This window comes from Lotus japonicus, chromosome 3 (assembly GCF_012489685.1).
Source record: "Lotus japonicus ecotype B-129 chromosome 3, LjGifu_v1.2".
Taxonomy (NCBI): Eukaryota; Viridiplantae; Streptophyta; class Magnoliopsida; order Fabales; family Fabaceae; genus Lotus; species Lotus japonicus.
The window spans coordinates 6,733,037-6,754,858 of NC_080043.1; the positions used below are offsets into that span (position 1 = coordinate 6,733,037).

Sequence of the window (21,822 nt, forward strand, 5' to 3'; positions counted from 1 at the left end):
GTATTAATTGTGGACATAAGTTTTTAAATTTTGAGAAATTATGAAAATTAATTTTTTGGTGTATCGGAAAACTAACAAACGACTAAAGGACAAGAGCTAAAACATCCTCAGCCAAAAAAGACACAACAACATATGGGCGATTAGGGGTGGAAATATGTCAAGCCAAGCCAGGTTTTGTATGACCCAAACTTGGCTTGCATTATGTTTTCATAGTCCAAGTCTGGCTTGTGGTCTGTCAACAAGCCGAATTTTATGACCTTACATGGCCTATTATAAAGTTTGACTTGGCCTAAAAGTCTACTTAATAGTCTATTTAACAGACAATTTCATCTAAAGAATATCAATAGGCCGATGGGCTAATAGACATTTTTATATATCATTGCATTTCCTTTTCAAATAAAAAAACTTGTATATCATTACATTTCAAAGAACAAAACTCAGTTATGAAAAACAAACACAACTAAAATTAAACACGGACGAATCATTTAATAACAATATGTCTTAGGTCTAAAACATATAAATAAAACCAATAATAATAAGTCTCAATCTCAAATAAATCCATAACAATGGAAAAGAGGAGCACCACATTCAAAATTATTATTATATTATATTTATTTATAATATTAATAAAAATAATAGATAAACAAGTCGGCTTATCAAACCAAATGGACTTTTATGATAACTTGGGCATGGCCTTTTTAGTTAAGTAAGTCTTTTAAAAAGCTTAAGTTCAACCCTTTTAATAAACGAGCCAAACTAGACCAAGCATCTGACGAGCCAAGCCACGGGCCCTTGTTGGGCTGCTTGACTTATTTCCACCTTTATGGGGATCACCAAGACTAGTAAATTCACACTGCAAATGAGCACCCGAACAAGCAAGGCAATCTATAAAGACATTAGTCAAATTTATCACAACAGGTTACAGTAATTGGTTGCTGGCGATCGGATAATCTGTTACCGGTTCTCTTTTGAGATTACTGAGATATAAAATTGCAAGAATCAAAAATTTTAATAGCAAAGCAATCAACCATAAGATGAAATCTAAGAGAAAGGTGATACCTTGGGCTTAGGCCAAAGATGGAGTCTAAATGGTGCTAAACCGAAATTGAGCCTTCTCTCATAAAACCTATTATTAATTGGGCCAAAATACAACCTAAATGAAATACAAGCACTTGAAAGAATACAAAAATCCACCAAAAAAAAAGAATACAAAAAGAAAATAATCCTAAAACCGTAATCTAAAGACGTCGTGTCTTAAACAAAGCTAGTAAACTTTAAGAGTTTCCATAGTTATATCTGGTATCGTCCTAAATATTGGTCTTCCCAAACTCTCCAAAGCTTCTAAGTCATCCTTGGTCAAGCATGTATATTCAAGCATTTCCTCCACCTAGAAAAAAGTATATACTTGGAGCCAAATTCATCCTTGATCCCTTGGTGTGTTGGTTGAGTTCAAGGCACTACCTTTAGCTCCGTCAACCTTTTCCTTTGGTACATCATGCAACCTCTTCTTTTATCTCTTCTTCATCGAAGCTTCATTCTTGGTGTTGTCGGCATAGCCATACAACCTCATCGGACTAAGAAGTAGTGTTTGGAACTCTAAAAAAAATCCCATTTTTCTACCATCTATTGTTGCTCTTAAACTTTTAACGGTGGGAAGAAGGAAATACTCATTTTTTTAATGTCTCAGATAGAAGTAAACCTATTCTTAAAAATGGATAAGGACTTTAAGAATGACAAGAAAAAATTTTTTGAAGAGAAAAATTTGTGAGAAATAGAACATGTGAACTGGCTTCATAAAGTATGAATATTGAAGATGACAAGTAAAGACAAATGTAGTCAAAATACAGCTCTAAAAAGTTGAATGAACCAACGCTTTCAAGTGAGGGTTACGCCATGGGCTTTAGCTCCCCATTGAGCATCTGTAGGACTCCTCTTTAGAGCTGGGTAAGCGGGTCACAGTCCGCGTGACCGCGGACTAGTGCAGGCTATAGCCCGGAAAATAGAGGACCGCAAAAATACAGGCCTACGCGGAGCGGGGCAGCGCAGAGCGGGCCTATGAGGGCAAAAAAGGGTAAGAGAGGCCAAAGTCTACAGGCCGGCCCGTGAAATCGCGGACTAGTGCGGGCTATAGCCCGGTAAACAGAGGACCGCTAAAATGCGGGCCTACGCGAGGCGAGCTTGTGCGAGGCGGACCAACCCGCATACCCAGCTCTACCCTCTTAGAAGGATGCAAATATGCAATAGAGGACTGTTCTTGCATAGGCTTAATCGGAATGGATCCTCATGTGAAATTTCTCGCATGTTGAAAATTGTATCTATCTTTCTTCATAAACAATTTAAGGGTCTAACATATACCTAATGAATACATACACATGAAGAGATAGATACAATTTTCTACATGAAAATCAAGAGTAAAATTTCACAGATCCATTCCCTGGGCTTAACACAGGTCCTAAATGCACAATTAGAAATTTCTATAAATATGATTGAACCAGTGGAATCTAGACTAGTTTAAACAAAAAAAAAAGAACATACTAAGCATACTTCAGAAAAAATTGCCAGGGTTAAATGGCATTGAAATCCTACTTCAGCATTGCAATCATCAATGCACGCCTGATACTAAATATAACAGCAAAATTCAATTCAAACATCCAAGAACTGTAAAATTAAATAACACAACCAGAAATTAAATAACACAACCAGACGAGACCTAAAGGTAAACTAAGCTGCAGTTATAACTGCATGATGCAGACAGAAGATAACCACACAAACAACTTAATAGATATGAAGAATAAGCTGTAGCACAAAATGCACTACTGTTGAGCACATTGTACTCGTTGCGTCGATGGCTCATCATCATCCTCATCTTCATCATATGCCTCACGGCTCCGTTGCTGCTTCCTTCGACGCATCTCCTCCTCCAAATTGTTGACATCATGCAAAATGGTCTCCTCACAATCATCCAGCTCCATATCTGCCTTCTTGCTGCTCTTTTGAGGTAATATCTTTTCTAATAACTGGCATTGATCAGGGGAAATAAAACCAGAGTCTGGGAAATCAACATTAAACTTGATGTAAAGTCGTCCCTTAATGAAGGGCCTGCCGTGTTGTGGCATTCCCTCATCGTTTATCGCTTTGTGTTGACCTACATAGAACAATTGATGTTCATAAAACAGAAATTGGAATACAATGATTGAACAGAAATCCAGTGAAGCGTAATCCGGAAATATTTTTAGTGGTACCTGGCTTGATGACTTCCCCAGGGTTTGATTTAATCAACAATTGTCTCCCATCAAGATGTTTGACGGCAAACTGGAAGCCACAAAGAGCTTCAGTTAAGCTCAGATTGTGATCAATATAAAGGTCATCAAGCTCCCTCTTGAACTTTGGGTGTTCCTTTACTTGTACAACAAAAACTATGTCTCCTGTGATTGTGTCAGGCTGCACATACAAGCACAATTTAAGAAACCACCGAGAAGATTAAAATGATCAACTTCTAGAAATCTTTATAAACACAGCAATATTACATTAAATATAAATTACGCCTAAGCAAAAATAGTAATCATCTCTACTCACAGCTTCATCAGCTTGTCCTTCGAATACAATCTTCTGACCCTGCCGCATCCCCTTCTCAACATGCACCTCCAGCACCTTCTTTTCCTGGGAAATCTTGTTCCCCTTGCACTGAGGGCATCTATCTCTCTCACTAATGACCTCACCTGCATTAATTTCGCATGAGCTGGAAAAATAAACCATAAAGCAACCTAACAAATAAGAAAAAAGAAGTTTCCATTACCAGTCCCCCTGCAGTCAGAACAGACGTGTTGCATTTGTTGAACCATGCCCAGTCCAATCTGCCTTCTTATAACCTTCATACCTGTTCCTTGGCAACCAAAACACCTACCAGCTGTTCCACTTTTTGAACCTTTCCTGATTTGTTGAAAATTGCAAGCAAACTTCGAAATTAATGAAAACCCCTAAGCTATAGGTTTACTATATTCAAATAAACAGTAATTAAGCAAACAAGAAGTAACTAGGTAATATGAACAAGGCTGACATGAATAAAATCACTGTCGTTATGCTGATTGCATCTTACAAACTCCTCATTCCCCACAAATGTTTACCAAGGGAGGACTTAAAATACATAAAATAGAACTTGTGGCTCACTTAAACACCATTGATTCAAGTTCGAGAGATGGCATTTTGCATGTATTACACAACAATTGAAGCTCTGACATTTGAGCGCATAAAACGTCACCCTCTTAGGAGAAGTTTGAATTGATTATGGCAGGAAAGCTTTTTTAAGAAGTGATGCATAACCAAGTTTATTTGCAACATATTACAGAGCCACCTTTCAAAGGGGATCATAAGCACAAAATTATGTGGTTTCAATATTATGTCCAGAACATAATACTTATTATAGAATCATGTTCAGTTCCTCTTTATAGTCACACCACATCCTTAACATCAGTCCACTCTGCACTGGGATTCAAGTCAACACAATATCAAAGCAACAGAAATATTGAATATGGTCAATTCTAGTAAATAGATTTAGCATCAATCAATGCTTCTAAGAAGAAAGAAGGGTAAGAGAACATATCACAGAGCTGCCATATACGAACATCTACATCCTAAAACTAAACCTAAAACAGCATAAAGCACAATGCATTCTAAAAAGGTAGATGGAATGGATGTCAAATTTCTCTAAAAGGAATCAGATGAACAAAAAAAAGCAAGTACAGATAAGTCCATACCCTTTACATTTCAGGCATAATACATTTCTAGAAAGAGATAGTTTCTTTGTTGTGCCATTATACACATCCTCCAAGGAAACCTTTATACTATGCACCACATCTTCTCCCTGCCTCTGTCTTCTACCTCGTGAACTTCCACCTCCTAAGAGATGACAGTAATAGTGGCATAGTCAACATTTGCAAGAGTGCAAGATGATTTACAAATGAAAATGAATTAAAAACAATATAAAAGTGAACATCTCACCACCAAACCCTGCTCCACCAAAAAATGTCTCAAATATATCAAATGGATTATGGAACGATTCTCCTCCCCCCATGCCTTCTTTAAGGGCGTCTTCACCATATTGGTCATACAATTCTTTCTTTTCAGGATCACTCAAAACTTCATAGGCTTGACCTAACTCCTTGAACTGATAAAGGAATCAGATATTCAGATTAAAACAAAAAGAAATGCAAGGACAGAAACAAAAGCTGCACTCAGAAGTTTTTTACTCAAGGAATGATGAACAAGAAACTCAAGCAGAAAACATAGCTCATAGAAATCAGAGGACAAAAATATAGCATGCTCAAGTAATCTACATGCAATAATAATGTTGATATATATTCTCACTTTATTTGCAGAGTTAACGCAAAAATAACTAATATAAAGATTTCATTATTAAATTATATAGTCAAAATACGAACACCGAGCCTAATAGAAGAGTGAGGAATTTGTATAGTATCGTCAAAATGCAGTGAAGAAGCAGCGGCCATGAGGGTTACCTTCTCAGGATCTCCACCCTTATCTGGATGGTTCTTCATCGCTGCCTTTCTATACGCTTTCTTGATTTCATCTTCACTGGCACTCTTTGGAACACCAAGAACTTCATAAAATTTGGTGTTATCACTCTTCCTTGGTGCCCGCCCAAACATGATTGATTCACCTCAAAAAAGCACTACACAAAAAAGGACGAAATTTTTAATTTTGAAAGACGAGAAATCAATAATGAACATCTTAATAGGCATAGTGTGTCGCGGCGAACATCTCACTTATCAGCTTTGCATAATTTGACAATTACATGACAATCCGTATCAACAGCAAAACTCATCAAGCTCAAATATCAACACTGATACACTGAAAGCAGACACCCCAAGCCCATAATAAACTCCCTAGCACACAAACACAACTACTGAGGCACCTTCTTACAAGGTCAAATCATTCACAATACGCTACATGGTTAACGATTTCCATACATCTAAATCAAACACACGCTAGAGTCCAACTTATTATTAAATTCAAAATCATTAATCACACGTTAAATGTTCATTCAGTCAACAAAACATCAAACCCACGACAGACAATCCGATAGTCCTTATTCATTCCCTAGAACAGAAAGAGACAAACTTTTTTTTTGTAATATTCATATTCACTAAAAAAATTTCCACACCCAGTTCAGCTACAAAAATAAGCTATACCAAGAACCAAAAATTAAAAAAATCATCCAAATTCAGCTCAAAACTGTTTTATAGTACTAATAAATTTCAAACAAAAAAGAATAAATAAATCAAAACAAAAAACTGAGAATCAAATTGATCAAAACCCTAAGTCCAAACTGCAAAACAAAAGGGGCGAATCAAAATCGGATCTGAAAAAACTCAGAGATTGAGAAACACCCAAAGGTCAAACCCTATGTGCTATTCGATTCGATCCATTCACACAGATCTAAACCCTAGAAAACGAAAGAGAAACAATTGGAGAGGGAAAGAGCAGGCATACCCAACGGTCGGTGATGATGGTGGTGTTCTTCTTCAAGGGAAGATGGAAACCCTTGAAGAGAGAGAGAGGTAAAGAGAGAGACTTTCGGTTGAGGAAGACCGAAAGAGAGAGAGGGGAAGATACAAGGGAAAGTGAATTGGTTTTGTATGTGAGGAATTGGTATTTCCACTCTAGTTCTTTGCGATAGCCAAACAGTGATATTGTGATTGTGATGTGGCTGGTTTTATATGGATTTTGGGGAGAAGTGTGGAGTTTCCTTAGCAGAGAAGCGTTTGTTCTTGTGCACCTGTTTGTTTCGAGTGTTCAGGTTGAGGTGCATGTTTGGTGGGCGCTCACAATCAATTGGTCATGCTTAACGTACGTAATAGATGTTGATTAAATTTATCTTCACTGTCCATAGCGAGATCTCAAAATTATTAGATATACAACAAGGTGGATATGGAAACTAGTATTTTCATGTGTGAAATGCACAAATACTTCAGTTTTTAGATATAAAAATATAAAAATTTAAGAAAAATTTAAATTTGTAATAACAATCTTTCTAATAAGGTTTCAATTTAATAATAATTCATAAGTACTTTAATTTATTTAATATTAATTTGTGGGAAAAATATTAATTGAATTTTTTTGGTAATTTCTTTCATAGGTACCGGCCCAGAGGCTAAGCACAGTAGAGAGATCAGCCCAAAACTGCTGACCCAAACTAGTTAGTTACATGCCTGTGAATATAGGCCGCTTGCTATTGACCAAAAAAAAAAAAAAATAGGCCGCTTGCTGACAAGAATCTAAACAAAATCTATGAAACTTGATCAAAATCTATGGAATTTTTTTTTTATGGAAAAAATCTATGGAATCCACCCCGTTATCTAATAATTTTGAGACCTTATTCTGGAGAGTGAGACACTCTAATAAAATACTCTCTATCACAAAAAGACACGTCATCTTTTTAATTAAAAACACTCCTTCTCTCTCCATAACTTGTGTTCGTGTTACTCACGCACCCATTCCTCATCTCTTGGTGTTTTTTCATTTCCTTGACTCAGTTCCGTAACTTCCGTTCATTACTCTGTTACTTTTTTTTTTCTTTTCATTTTTATCAACTCTTTCACTCTCTAAAATCCAAATCCCTAAATCAAATCTCAATCTTTATTTCTAATGCAATTTTGATTTTTTAACTTTCAATTTCGAATTTCAGCAATACGATAATGGGTTTTTATTCTCCCATGCGAGATTTCAGAGATCCATTCGTCACTGTCATTGCGATGTCGTCGAGGCAAATTTTGGGGATTTCGTAGAGTTTGTATTCGGGATTTCATCTCTGGAACAACTGATTTTGCTTCTGCAGGGTGATATTTACTTGGGTTGATGTTTGGGTGTGGAATTATATGCTTTGGCGACAAACGTTATTATGATTCATCTATTTTCTTATGTTCTATCAAATTTCTGATATGTAATTATATGTTGCATATTTAGAACCATTTTCAGTTGGACGGGGTCTGACAAAAAGAAAAATTGTTTTTTAAGGATGAATTTAAGTAAGGCCAGAGCAAATTTATTCTATGATATCTTGGATACTTGATTTGCTTGCATTGTTCCTGTGAGTCTGTGACTGTCTTCTTTCTCTTTTACTTAATGCATAAAATGGAAAATACAATCATTAAATGACATGAAGTTCACTACAATTCATGTGACATTGCTGTCTTTTAAAACTTCAGGTGTTGGCCTTTACAAAGAAATTGATTCTTATATCTATTAAGGTGGTGTTTAGCTTGCTATGTGCTTGTATGTGGAATTGTGGATCACTTAGTTGTTAGTATTTGTATTATTTTGTTTTAATGTCATGTGGCGATGTTTTTCTGCAGGTGAAGAAATTTGTAGTGTTTTAGTTATGTGCTGAATATGGTGGTCTATAAATTCTTAGTTTCAATAATTTTCAAGATCTGGGTATTGGATGACATAAATTTATAGGCTTTGGTTGTTTTTACAAATGCAATGATTGTCAAAGAAGGTGTTAGCTAAGAGGGTATGATTTGGTAAATATATGAGATTTCTTCAAATGAGCTTTTCAAGCTAATCTATGCTTAATGCGTTCTATAGAAAATGGATCGCTCTATTGTATACATCATTTAGCCTAGAGACTTGCAGTATCTAACTCTATTTCCAACTGTTAAACAATATTTTGCTTGCTTATAACATAAATCATCTACCTGTTTTTTGCAGCAAGCTAACCAGAGGAGGAATGCGTTATCAAAATTCAGAATAATCAGTTATCAGTAGCTTTCACTGCAATGCTTTTCAAGTTAAATCTACATCATGAGCATAATGATGGATTCAACACATTCAGTAACTCTTATCATTAATTAGAGCTTGATAGTTATATGCTTAAGCATTTAAGCATATTTGCATACCCTTTAGCTCTAAATAATGGACAAGTGTCTCAATAGAGTCAATACTTCAATACTAAAAGTTTAACTAACCATCAATTTGCATCAATGTGACAATGTTGTGAGATATGTGTTACTGATTAATGGTGTCTTCTAATGTCATCTATTCAACTTTTGTCCGAGTATGCGGTTTAATTTGTTTTAGAATTTAATTTAGATGTATTGATAGTGTAGTTTTACATATTTATTCAATCACATCTCTTCCTTTTTTCTTTTAAATATTTTTAAATTTAAATTTAATTAATCATGGCATGACAAATTAATGAAATTTAATTAGATGACAAATTAATATATCATTGAATATAATAATTTTCTAACTATCAATTTAATTTTTAATGTAGAGGTTCTCACACAAATAAATAAAAAAGTAATTGAAATACATTAAATTTAAAATACATAAAAAACCAGTGCATTGCACCGGCTACTAACTAGTTTGGATTATGGATGAGATACTATGATTGGTAAATTTGAACTGTGTAAAATCTAAAAATTTAGGTATTCGCATAATTAATTCTCGTAATAATAATCTTAAAATACAATATCACATTAGAATAAGTGTTTTTTTATAATGAAAAATATTAAAATAAGTGTACAGCTAAGCTAGCTAGTGCTTATTGTTTTATCTGGTAGCTATGCGTGTTAGCTAACTTTCAGGGCTTTGTCCCTTTGTTTTATTTCTACGCTTGGCCCACTTGAAATGAAACCTTCTTACTTGGCTTAAATAACCTTTTGGTCCTTGAAATTGTAAAGGGAATCAAATCTGGTCCTTGTAAAATTTTCGCATCAAATTGGGTCCCTAAAATTGTTTTTTTAATCTAATTAACTCCTTTTACTCAATTTTGACCGGTCAACAGCCCAGTGGCAAGCCTAGTCAGCTAAGGACGACCACGTGGATTTTTTCACATCAATTTTAGTCCCTTAAAAAGTATTTTAATCAATTTTAGTTTCTGTTCTTCCACCTTCACCTTCTTCCTCTTCCTCCATAACTCAAATCAAGGTGAATGTGATAAACATATAGTTTTTTTTAGGGTTTTGAATTTCTAGGTTTAAGGATTTGAGTTATGGAGGAAGAGGAAGAAGGTGGAAGAGGAAGGTGGAAGAACAAGGACTAAAATTGATTAAAATATTTTTTAAGGGACTAAAATTGATGTGAAAAAAGTGCATGTGGCCATCCTTAGCTGACTAGGCTTTCCACTGGACCGTTGACTAGTCAAAATTGAGCAAAAGGACTTAATTAGATTAAAAAAACAATTTTAGGGACCCAATTTGATGCGAAAATTTTACAGGGATCAAATTTGATTCCCTTTACAATTTCAAGGACCAAAAGAGTATTTAAGCCTTCTTACTTTAACCAAAAAAAAGTGTTTGTATGCGTGAAATTAATTAATATGTGAATATATTTGGAAAACGATACCTATGAGAAAAGAAAGAGTTTGTGGTTAGGTTTGGCATTTAAGAATGAGACACGTATAAGATGGTTTGCATTAAAAAAAGAAGAAGAATGAGACACGTATAAGATGGTTTGGTAAGGCATGTGGTCATGATTTTTCTTTGATTTCTTATATGTAAGAAATGAATAGGATTTTGATCTTAAAAGAAATTTCATAGTACATTAATAAAATATGTGAAATTAGTGATTATTGATCATTTTTTGATGTTTTTGTGCATTAATAATAGTTTTAACCGTTATATATTACATTAATCAAATTTTTATTGCACTACTTTACTATTTTATTTATGTTGGCACTAAAAATTACGATTTTCTTAATAGACTAAATTCAATTCTACTTTATTTTGCAGGGAGTAAAAACATACTAAACCTTTTTTTGTATACAGCAGAAAGGAAAAAAAAACCCTAAACCTTAAAACTTTCTTTTTCTTTTACACAAAATTTTTTATGAGTCAATTTTTTTCCTTCTTCTTAGGGGAGTTTTATCCCTTTGTCAATTTGAGCATCAACATGTCCTCTATAGCATTTAGAATGACGTTTAGTGACAGTAACAAACCGCCAGCAATTATATAAATAATTGTCACTTAACTATTCTTCGTCTGATGAACTAACATCAAACTCGCTTATAAATTTAGAGATTAATTTAACCATTAACCTTTTTGGTAAATAGTATGTAAGAATATTTGTATCACAGACTCACGTTCCTTTCGACATTAATGTCTTTCTGTCTCTCTTCTCCGGGACTCTCAATATGATAAGTGTCTCTTCACATGAAATGGTAGAGAAAGAGATTTGCAATTAATCACGAGTCATGACCCCTGCCAATATATATATATATATATATATATAACAGTATTTGTGTGAATACATGAAGGAAGCTCTCATGAGAAAAAAGGAAAAGATAGAGAGAGACATTAAAGATGGTAAGGTTCAGTTCAAGTTGTGGCGATTCATACTCCATTTGCCGGCGGTTTCTGCTTCCAATTCTTTTATCACTTCACATTTCCTGTCAGCTTGCAAGCTGTGGCTCCATAGTGCGGTTCCTTCCTGGCTTCGAGGGACCCCTTCCTTTTTTGCTTGAAACCGGGTCAGTTTTCACTCCACCAGGCAATTGATGCTTTTGGATTTATATATTCATCTTCTTATTTGCTTCTTGGGCATTTATTGTTTGAGAAAAGAAACAAAGTTTCTATGTTGTTGCATGTTTGAAATTTCTTCTAGAATAGATTCTAAAGGGAAAATCAATTGTATGGTAAAGTTTCTATTTCTGCGACATTGATTGTATTTTGTTGATTAGGTATGTGGGTGTGGGAGAAACAGAGGATGTGCAGGCATTCTACTACTTCATTGAGTCAGAGAGTAATCCAAGGGTGGATCCTCTCATGCTTTGGCTAACGGGTGGTCCTGGTTGCTCAGTGTTGAGTGGCCTTATGTTTGAAATAGGTGAAGATCGAAGCAATTTTGGATTCAATTTCTTTCTTTGCTTTTGGATATATATAGTAGTCTCACTCACTATCACTCCAACTTTATCTTTGATTTATTGAATCTAGTTTTATTACCTTGCATGTTCGTATTAGTTAAAAGAACCAAATCCTTAAGAAATGTAGTTACTAGCATAAAATCTATTCTTAATTTATATTAACTTTCCAAAATTACCTATGTCCCTCTTTTTTAATTTTTATATATCACCTTTGGAGAGTGGAAAGAGAGAAGAAAGTTCAATTAAATAAGGGTATTCTTATAAAAAATAACGAATGCACCACAAATTTCAATTTCAAGTTGGTTCTTATTAAAAAATCTTTGTGCTTAACACTACTCTTTAAGTTATTACATTTATTAGTTGCTTGTTTTGTGTTCTCCAACTTAATTACACTATTATCTCACGACACTAGTTTTTGCACAATCTTAGAATTCATACCTACAAATATTTGTTTCCACTTTAGCCATTAATTTTTTTTCATAGATAGTGCATCAATGATGAATATGTATGTAAGCATATGCATGTAGTTCGTCATCAAAGCTTAATAAGAATACTCTTCTGTTGTAGGATCTAATACATAGGGAAGGGGACTTTTAACCATTAGTTTTGAAAGTGCAATGGTTCATGCAATATACTTTACTCATGATTGTTCTCTTTGTGTATTATAGGTCCACTTGCATTTAAAATAGAGGAATACAATGGGAGCGTGCCTAATTTGGTCTTGAGGTCACACTCGTGGACAAAGGTAGGGGAGGGTATAAATCCACATTTTTATTCTATAGATTTTATTTAGGATTTGACTCTTTAAATGAAGAATGTAGTGTGTAAAGTATGGAGTTGTAATTAACAATTGAGATAAGGTTTGAAACCTAGTGTCAATTGATTGAAATAGGTTGATACTTGGTGTTAATTGGTGCCTTCCCCATCACGCGCTCATTGTAATTTCAATGAGAAAAGTTAAAATCTTTTGATTCATGTACTGATTTAATTATGCTTATTTACTTATTATACTTTTCATGATAGGTGAGTAGCATTATATTTGTCGATATGCCTGTTCTCACAGGCTTCTCTTATGCAAGAACAAACTCTAGTGCCCAACGAAGCGACTTGTTACTAATTCATCAAGCCCATCAATTTCTCAGGAAGGTATTTTTTTTTTAATTTTTTAACAATGAACACCTTTTTCTATGTTTAGTTTTGTTTGAAGTTATATCTATCAGTCAATATGATTGCTATAATGATGTTAATTTGCATCTTTTCTAGTGGTTGATTCATCATCCAAAGTTTCTTTCAAATGAAGTTTACATTGGTGGAGATTCATCCTCTGGCATTACTATTCCGGCAATTGTTCAAGAAATTTCACAAGGTACGAGATTCATATAACTCATCAATATGTAGGGATCATCAACATATTTAGAAGCTGGTGTTTACTTAACTTTTGCAATTACTGATGTGTACATGTAGCAAGTATTTTGAATAGTTTAAAGCTTGATCTTTTTAACATTTTTTTTATAAATTACCCGGTATCCGGTCACCATTTAGATGCTGTCTTGTTCGTTGGGCTAGGTGTTGGAGGATAGATGTATCTTGTTTTCTCTGTTTTCATGTATATGCATTCTGCAATGGTTCCTCCCCTGTATTGACTCTTCTTTTTTATTTTGTTTTTCCTCCCCTGCAAATCTGCAATACAAATTTTGCTTACAAAAAAAAAACCATTTAGATGTTGTCTATTCCAGATTCAGAATTTAGTCACACCTCAGTCTCTTCATCCCTCTTCCTGGGTGTACTGTGCAAGGATCGAACCGGAGAGCTCTTTCTGCACACTTAATGCTCTTTCCGCACACTTAATTTTCGTTCCCAACTGAGCTACCCCTTGTGGCTAAAATATAACTTGACCTTTTTACCTAAGTAGACTTTGAAGTTAGTCTTGGCTTAATTCATTCAATAAATAAGTTTGTGTTGGTTAGGTCATGGACTCCCGATGAGCAACCTAATCAAATTCCATCTTTACTCTACATTACCATTGTTACTATAGGGTGCTTATAAGTATGTTGAAAATTTAATATTACACGAATTCTCCCATTTGTAGGAAATGAAAAAGGACTCAAACCGTGGATAAATGTCCAGGTTAGTGTCTTTAATCATGTCTCTCACATGTTAAGAAGATAAGCTTCTACAAGTTCATGTCAACACTCATGGAATTTAGATACCTCACACACACTTAATGGTGGTATGAAACAGAGAACTGACAAATGGACTCTTTTATAAGGAAAATTGAGTTATGCGTGACTTGTTGAAAAATAAATAAATATTGGAGACCAAATAGTTAAATTCCAATTACTTTGAGAGGTGAAAAACATATATCAGTCAATTCTATTTGTTTCAATATGCTATAGAAGAAGATTGAGTAGCCATTTTATTATATCGATTACAAATTGTTTTTCACTTCAGGGATACCTACTGGGGAATCCATCTACTTCTATAAGGGAACCAAATTATCAAATTTCCTTTGCTCATGGAATGGGACTTATTTCAGATGAGCTATATGAGGTAATTAAATTATATTCCCTCTGCAGCTATATTCTTAAAAATATACTATAAAAATGATGAATTAAGGATGGAAATTAGTGACGAATATAGTATCACATTTATCTTTTTTCTTGTAATATTAGAAATCAAAAGTAAACTTTATTCTTTTTATGAACAGTCTCTTCAAAGAAATTGTAAAGGAGAGTATATAGATATAGACCCCACAAATATCTTATGCTCGAGAGATATCAAGTCGTTCAATGAGGTATGCATGTATTTTTTGTTTTGTTTGTTATAATGTGCTTTACCATCTAATGTTATCAAATCTTCTGTAGTATAATTTGTAGTCATAAGTGTACAATCACACAGTTAATAGAATTTCAAGTTTTACACATACAATCACAAATTAAAGTTAAATCATTCTTTTCTTCTCACAGACTATGTCAGGAATTAACAGTCAACATATTTTAGAACCGGATTGTCATGAATTCTATTTCATTTCAAAGCGAAGATCATTAGTTCAGAAATATCCCTGGAAGATTCTCAGCTCTTATCACAAATTGCCACCCTTATGGTGTCGGGTATTCTTCATTCCCAACTGAACTAGATATTTGTACTTTTCCTTTTTTACTATGATTGGTTTATTTTTGAAGAGGGTAAGCCTCGGTGTAAAAGTAAGATTGCTGCCATGTGACTTTGCGGTCACATATCCAATATGCTCTTAGTGGTATTTTCAGCTGAAATTGTGTTAACTCAATGTTTACTTCCCTTCCACCAATAGATATATGTGTATTTCCTTTGCGAATTTTGGGCCAATGATGATAATGTTCGCAAGGCACTTCACATACGTAAGGTTAGTGGATTGGATATACGTGTGAAAGTAATTTCCTCCCCCAGTTATATCTATACGATTAATTCAAACCTTGGTTGCATTAATTTGATGCAGGGAAGTATAGGGAAATGGCAACGTTGTAGCTATGACATACCTTTCGAGGCGTATATTACTAGCAGCTTTGAGTTCCATGTAAATCTCAGTAGAAAAGGCTATCGTTCACTGATATACAGGTATTGTTTCTTTATGCTATTACAAATAAGATAACAAAAACAAACTAGCTCCAATTTTTCATGGCAAATAGTTTGTCTCTGTTGCTATCAGTGGCGACCATGACATGACGGTGCCTTTCTTGTCGACTCAAGCATGGATAAGATCTTTGAACTACTCCATTGTGGATGATTGGAGGCAATGGTATACAAATGGCCAAGTTGCCGGGTATTACCTCATTTTGCTAACTTTAGTTACATAATAATTGGGTTGGATTTATGCAAAGGAATAATATAATTATGTACTTAATATTTCAATTTGTTCCCCAAATAGATATACAAGGACATACTCCAACCGGATGACATTTGCAACTGTAAAGGCAAGCTTCGTGTTCCCCTTGCTGCAGTTTTTTTGGGTTACATTTAGATTTCACTTTGTTAATATAAATTTCACTTGATGAGTCAATATATAAATTTCATTTACTTTTGTATGTAATGTTAAGATTAAAATCTCTGTTTGTTTAACTAACTGATATCCAAGCATATTTAGACTTTTTTCTTTCCTCCCATCCCAAAGGAAAGAAAAAAATTGTTAAATCTCCTTATTGATATGGGAGACTTTTTTTAATTCCATAAACTGTTGCTATTGATATGAAGGCCGTAAGTATACAAGTTACTTTATTCTAATTCTTTGTTGATATGATTTTAGGGTGGAGGACACACAGCACCAGAGTACAAGCCTGAAGAATGTTTAGAAATGTATAGTAGGTGGTTGTCTAACAAGGCTTTGTAAGAATACATGAGGACTACTGATGTCACTGGCAAAGCAACCAGCATTATGAATGATAAGGATGAGGAGTCCCAGATGGTGAATGGTGACTGAGTTTAAAAACTGAAGTTGCACTCATCGTTGTTTCATAGAGTAAAAAACATCGATAGTCATATATGTTGTAAAATTTTCAGCAATTTCCTTTTATATAAACAATCATGTAATTAGTGAGAAAATGATCTTCCATCTCAGGGGCGGAGGCAGGGGGTGACTGGTGTATCAAAATCCTTAAGAAATAAGAACCATGGTAAAATATATTTAATAGCCCCTGAAGTCCGTAGAAATAAGTTTTTTTTTTGTCAAAGCTGTAGAAATAAGTTGAAGTTTTTTTTTTGGTCAAAAAAATAAGTTGAAGTTGGAAGGGTTGTTGTTAACGTTAGAAGCCCAATATTAGTGTTTGTCATATGTTGAATCATTTTGTGTAATAAGCCCAACGAGTTTAGTGTTTGCTTTACTTCCTTTTTTTTGTTTTTGTCAAAACTTACTAGTTGTTAAGAAAATAGTAAAAGGGAGAGAGGAGAAGGGAGAAGCAAGAGTCATACAAATTGTGGAATGAGAGGTTGTCTTGCTTGGTGCAACCACCCTTCTATATATAGCATTAGGTCAAGATAAAAACACATGGGCCAAGCCCATACTTTCTAGTATGGCCCAAACACCTAACCTTGATGGTCATCTAATTATTCACAACACTCTCCCTGGATGACCATCCCTTAAGAATGTGTCTCATTAAAACCTTAATAGGAAAAACTGTTATTGTGTAACCTTGATTTTATGATTTTCGTAGCTGAAAAAGCATGTTATGTGGTTGTTGTAGACATGGGAAGAGCTAAAAAAAGGTCTTAACAATCTGTCAAGTAAAGGATAAACACTAGATATTTCAGTCTGAACTAGTTTTTGACATAATCAACCAACTGCGCACATATTCTGAAAAGTTGACATCTTTAAGCACATCAAAATCATAATGTTGTAATTCATATTCTAGCTAGATGAGTCTTTTCATGGTTGATTGTAATGGGGTGCCCTTCTTGGGAGGGATTACGAATCCTTTTTTGCCTTCTTGTTTTTCCATAGTATAGGTGAATGCGAATACGTTTACTGATCCCCACTAACATCACATATGTTCATGGTAAGGGAATACCTAATCTGAGTACAGAACATAGGCAAGGTTGTGAGGCTGCTCTTTTTGCCATGGAAGGTTCTCTTCCTTCTAATATATTTAGTGATTTGATATTTAGATGGGCATCGAAGGTGGGTCATTGCAAGATACTCTGACACTCATGTCAACGTCCTCTAGTGTGTATATATATATACGTTGGGTTGTTGATAAACCTAAGAATCAAGTTTATATATGATATGATATGATTGATTGATTAACATAAGCAATGTGATTATTTGAGATATTATCTTCATTAACAATCCTTATTCTCATGCGCGTAGGACTTGGTCAATATATATAGGACCAAAGTACAATATTCATCACTTTATTTTGTAACAACAACAAATAAATCATCATAAACTCTTTAATTTAATTAATTATTATTTACTTAGATTAATCCTAGCTATTGATTACAAAGATCTACTTCCTATGATCCAAATTGATGAAAGCATTAAGCGCCGGTGCCACTTGAGCTACAGCTATACAAAGTTGTTATAGGCTTATGGTCTGTGGTCATTCTTTAATTGAAGTCTTTGGTCATTTTATTTAACTGTTAATTTGTCTATGTAGTTATTTATTCCAAATTGGTGAAAGCGTTAAGCCGTGCCACTTGAGCTACAGCTATACAAAGTCTTTATTTTTGTCATTCTTTAATTGAAGTCTTTTTGGTCATCTTATTTAATTGTTAATTTGTCTATGTAGTTATTTATATAATTATGATTATTATTAGTAAAAAAAAATTGCTTTCGAAAAAAAAAGTCAAACAAAAATGTAAACCACTTTTTTTTCACAAAACATCTATGTATATATATGCTGCAGGCTCTTGCATGCTATGCTAGCTTAAGTTTAAGACTTCAATCTGAGAAAATGGTTTTGTCTGACCTGGAGACTATCCACAAGCCAACCTACCATGAAGTTGGTATGAATTCTTCTTCGTTTACTTACCTCTTTTTTCCTTATTTTTTTCAATGCTAGCTATGTCCTATATATTCATTATATATATATCTAGATTCTCAAAATCATATCTATCTGCATTTAATTTCTATGCAGAAATTATTAGTAGATCTGTGAGGGATCTGCCACCAGCTAATTACTTGTTCAAAATCGAATCGTATTCCGTGTTGGTGGACACAGGGGTGGAGAAGTATGAGACTGATCATGTTTTTCATGCTGGAGGATACAAATGGTTAGTTTATGTGATCTAATTCCTTTCTGATCCAGTTAGAAGTTGATCAATCTGAAATCTTTAGATATTATTGATTCTTAATTAAAATAATTGCGATACAGGGGTAAGCTTACTGTTGTTGCTTTTCTTTATGCTATATAGGAGGTTGATACTCTATCCAAGTGGTAATCATAAAAGCAATGGCAGCGGTCACGTCTCCTTATACTTGGCAATAGCAGATACTGATGACCTTCCTGAAGGTTGGGAAGTTAATGTAAACTTCAAGTTGTTCGTGTTTGATCAGAAGAATAACAATTATTTGACCATTCAAGGTATAGATTATTTAAAAGAATTTATTGAAGTTTATAATGAATTTAAGAACTTAAATATAAGTTTGATTAATTTTAAAGAAATATATAGCTCTTAGAAGTTCTAATAAATTATACACCATTTGCTTCATGTAGCTGCTGATGGCGCAGTAAGAAAATTTCATGAAATGAAAAAAGAATGGGGGTTTGACCAAATGATTGAATTGGAGGCACTATTGGATTCATGTAATGGATACAATGTGAAAGACACTTGCGTGTTTGGAGCAGAGGTTTTTGTGATTAGTCACTCTGGCAAATGGGAAAGTCTATCTTTGATCAAGGAGCCACCTAAAGCTTCCTTCACTTGGAAACTTGAGGATTTCTCAACATTGGACAAGGACTATTACCTCTCTGATCCCTTTACTGTGGGAGAGAGAGACTGGTAAGCAAATCAAGAACTCAACACACATTTTTTATTTCTAGAAATACTTATTTCTTCTTTGCCCATGGTGTAATATCTATTTATATTTTATTCCTTAATTAATCTGTCAATATGTGACTTTTGACTTTTTTTTTCCAATTTTTAATTGGAGGTTGTACATCTTAATTTTTATTGGATTTGGATCCCAAGCGGTTTGGACAATCCTATATTTAGATGGTCATGAAATCTGAATCATTCAATCAAGATCGTTCCGTTCTTATATTTCATTAAAGATTAGATGACAAATATAAACATAAAATTTAAATCACCTGATGTTTAATTGAGTGGTTCAGATTCCTTGACTTAGAATATAGGAATCCCTTGCTTGCAAAGAATATAAATTTGTTTAATGAAGGCTCTATTATGAGTTGGCCTAGATTTTGGAGGAAAGAAAAGAGAAAATGGACGCTTATTTTGGGAGTTTTTTTTCAAGGGAGGGAATGGTTTGAAATTTTTTTGAAAACCCTTTAAGGCCTTTCCTTTCATTTATCATGTAAAGTTCCACCAAATTGTGGTTTTTGGGGAATTTGAACTTACAAATAAAGGGAGAGCTTAGCTTACCTCTCTTCTTATCCCCTCATCTTCCCCTCAAGTCTTCTCCTCCCTCCCCTGTTGTAAAAAGTCACAAACATAGCCTAATTGTGCTAGTTTATCCAAAATGTTAATGACAATCATGACTTTTGCACCACACATACTTTTTACTTTTTCCCATATCGCCATTAAAAGATAATTTTGTCCAATTTATATAGGAAGTTGAGGGTTTATCCCGAAGGAATTAATGCAGAAGAGGAAGACAAAGGTCTATCTGTTTACCTAGAGCTTACAGATTGTGAAAAGTTTCCAAAGAACAGAAAATTGTTTGGGAAATTCAAGTTGGGATTATTGGACCAGCTTCACGATAAATACTATGAGAAAACAGGTACTGATGAACATAATTCGGAATATTTTTAGAGTTTAATTTCTATGCAATCAGATTTTAAGGATGTGAAAAAATCTCACTTTTTATTTAATTTCATTAATTAACGTGACACATTCTTGAAATCTGATTGGTTGACGGTGCATCATCTTTTTTTCTCATATTGTTTTGATTCCATCATTTATATATATTGTATGCTAAATTGCATTGTTTTTTTCCTGTTGCAGCAAGCCATTGGTTCGATGCCCCCTCGAGTCAGGTATGGTGGGGATATAAAAAGTTTGTTCCTCTAAGTGACCTCCATAAGGCGGCAAAAGGCTATCTTAAAGATGATGCTATCGTAGTGAATGTTGAAATCCTTACAGTTTCCATAGTTAAGATTTCCTCCTAGATAATTTTCTTCTTATTACTTAAAAAAAATAAAGATCATTCCATTTCCTTGTGGTTGTGTTGACTATTATCTTGTATTTTGGTGAATTTCTAATGAAGTTGGTTGTGGTGGACACTTGTATTTTGGTGTACTTCAATTATGTTATACTTCAATGTTGGTTGAGATTCAAGTGTTCTTGAGTATATTATGAAATTCTAAGAGTTCTATTTAAATTTAAAATGATACTATTACCTGTTTTAAGTTATTTAGACATGAGGTTAGTATATATGTTATATCCTGGATGGTCACATGAGTTTTGTCAGAATCGAACCAGTCAGACCAACCTTGCAGGAAGACAGCGGAAACCACTATAAGAAAAACATCATTAGTGTCGGTAAGAACTAAGAAGCTGGTGCTAACAATGCAAAAACTGATGCTATAGTTGATTTGGTGTTGGCTTAACGTCCGCATTGAAGTTGACGTTAAAAGACAGAAGCTAACTCTTTGAGTCGATCACTTGATCGACACTACAATTTAGCTGAGTCGATCGCTTGATCGACACTACAATTTAGCGTCAGTTAAGCCGATGCAACTCACAAACTTCCATGGCGACACTAAATTTTAAATGTTAGCATCGGCCATATAAGTCGATGGTACTTTAACATTGAAAGCGCTAGCCATGGTTGACGTTACCTTTCAAATTATTTTCTAACACAATGACACCAAATTCATGTTCGAATTGATAATTATTAAATTTCAACCCTTGTTTGGTTTTCAGTTGCTTATCAAGCTGAATAGTTATCAACCTGAATAGGAATTTGACGCTTATGTGGTGAAAACAATTAGAAGACATTTTCAATTACGAACATTAATCATTTAAGTGTTTTATTAAAAGTTATATTTTGTTTTATCAAATGGTCCAACACTTTTATCATTTTTTACATCTTTAACTTTAAGCTTATAAATCACTTTTTCAATCTTCAAAATCTAGTTTTCAAGAGCAGAGACAGTTTCTTGTGCTTGTCTCATGAGATCCTTGTTGTCTCTTGCTGCTCCCTTGCAACAATTTTCGTTTATAGAGTCTTCTATGTCTCTAAAATTAATCTAAGGTACTCTTTTTTCAGTGTCTTTATAAAATCTAGG

At 34.1% G+C, this 21,822-nt stretch overlaps 3 protein-coding genes across 3 annotated transcripts; 2 read left to right on the forward strand and 1 right to left on the reverse strand.

Moving 5' to 3' along the window:
* Positions 1-2,544: 2,544 nt before the first annotated feature.
* On the reverse strand, positions 2,545-6,669 carry LOC130745153 (dnaJ protein homolog 2-like). Its single transcript, XM_057597292.1, has 8 exons — positions 6,511-6,669; positions 5,517-5,689; positions 4,999-5,164; positions 4,755-4,896; positions 3,797-3,930; positions 3,577-3,719; positions 3,243-3,441; positions 2,545-3,145 (listed from the first exon to the last, which is right to left on the reverse strand). Exons 2-8 carry the CDS (start codon positions 5,664-5,666, stop codon positions 2,814-2,816), a joined length of 1,266 nt encoding a protein of 421 aa, XP_057453275.1. The 5' UTR covers positions 5,667-5,689; positions 6,511-6,669; the 3' UTR covers positions 2,545-2,813.
* Positions 6,670-11,143: 4,474 nt separating this feature from the next.
* On the forward strand, positions 11,144-16,737 carry LOC130743141 (serine carboxypeptidase-like 11). The gene is made up of 14 exons (XM_057595263.1): positions 11,144-11,491; positions 11,702-11,847; positions 12,553-12,629; positions 12,908-13,030; positions 13,148-13,250; positions 13,974-14,011; positions 14,336-14,434; positions 14,592-14,678; positions 14,851-14,994; positions 15,195-15,266; positions 15,360-15,478; positions 15,570-15,683; positions 15,789-15,834; positions 16,164-16,737. The coding sequence occupies exons 1-14, from the start codon at positions 11,325-11,327 to the stop codon at positions 16,245-16,247; spliced, it is 1,419 nt and encodes a 472-aa protein (XP_057451246.1). The 5' UTR covers positions 11,144-11,324; the 3' UTR covers positions 16,248-16,737.
* Positions 16,738-18,199: 1,462 nt separating this feature from the next.
* LOC130743142 (uncharacterized) lies at positions 18,200-20,862 on the forward strand. Its single transcript, XM_057595264.1, has 6 exons — positions 18,200-18,358; positions 18,490-18,625; positions 18,767-18,936; positions 19,069-19,354; positions 20,143-20,312; positions 20,537-20,862. The coding sequence occupies exons 1-6, from the start codon at positions 18,250-18,252 to the stop codon at positions 20,698-20,700; spliced, it is 1,035 nt and encodes a 344-aa protein (XP_057451247.1). The 5' UTR covers positions 18,200-18,249; the 3' UTR covers positions 20,701-20,862.
* Positions 20,863-21,822: the final 960 nt, after the last annotated feature.

Bases quoted from the DNA above. Each gene is read 5' to 3' on its own strand.
- LOC130745153 (XM_057597292.1), bottom strand. From the start codon at position 5,666: ATGTTTGGGCGGGCACCAAGGAAGAGTGATAACACCAAATTTTATGAA. The intron at 5,165-5,516 runs GTAACCCTCATG...TTCCTTTATCAG, and splicing joins AGGGTGGAGATCCTGAGAAG to TTCAAGGAGTTAGGTCAAGC. The intron at 3,442-3,576 runs GTGAGTAGAGAT...TTGTATGTGCAG, and splicing joins AAGGACAAGCTGATGAAGCT to CCTGACACAATCACAGGAGA.
- LOC130743141 (XM_057595263.1), top strand. From the start codon at position 11,325: ATGGTAAGGTTCAGTTCAAGTTGTGGCGATTCATACTCCATTTGCCGG. The intron at 11,492-11,701 runs GTCAGTTTTCAC...TTTGTTGATTAG, and splicing joins CCTTTTTTGCTTGAAACCGG to GTATGTGGGTGTGGGAGAAA. The intron at 15,835-16,163 runs GCAAGCTTCGTG...ATATGATTTTAG, and splicing joins TGACATTTGCAACTGTAAAG to GGTGGAGGACACACAGCACC.
- LOC130743142 (XM_057595264.1), top strand. From the start codon at position 18,250: ATGCTGCAGGCTCTTGCATGCTATGCTAGCTTAAGTTTAAGACTTCAA. The intron at 18,626-18,766 runs GTTAGTTTATGT...TATGCTATATAG, and splicing joins CATGCTGGAGGATACAAATG to GAGGTTGATACTCTATCCAA. The intron at 20,313-20,536 runs GTACTGATGAAC...TTCCTGTTGCAG, and splicing joins TAAATACTATGAGAAAACAG to CAAGCCATTGGTTCGATGCC.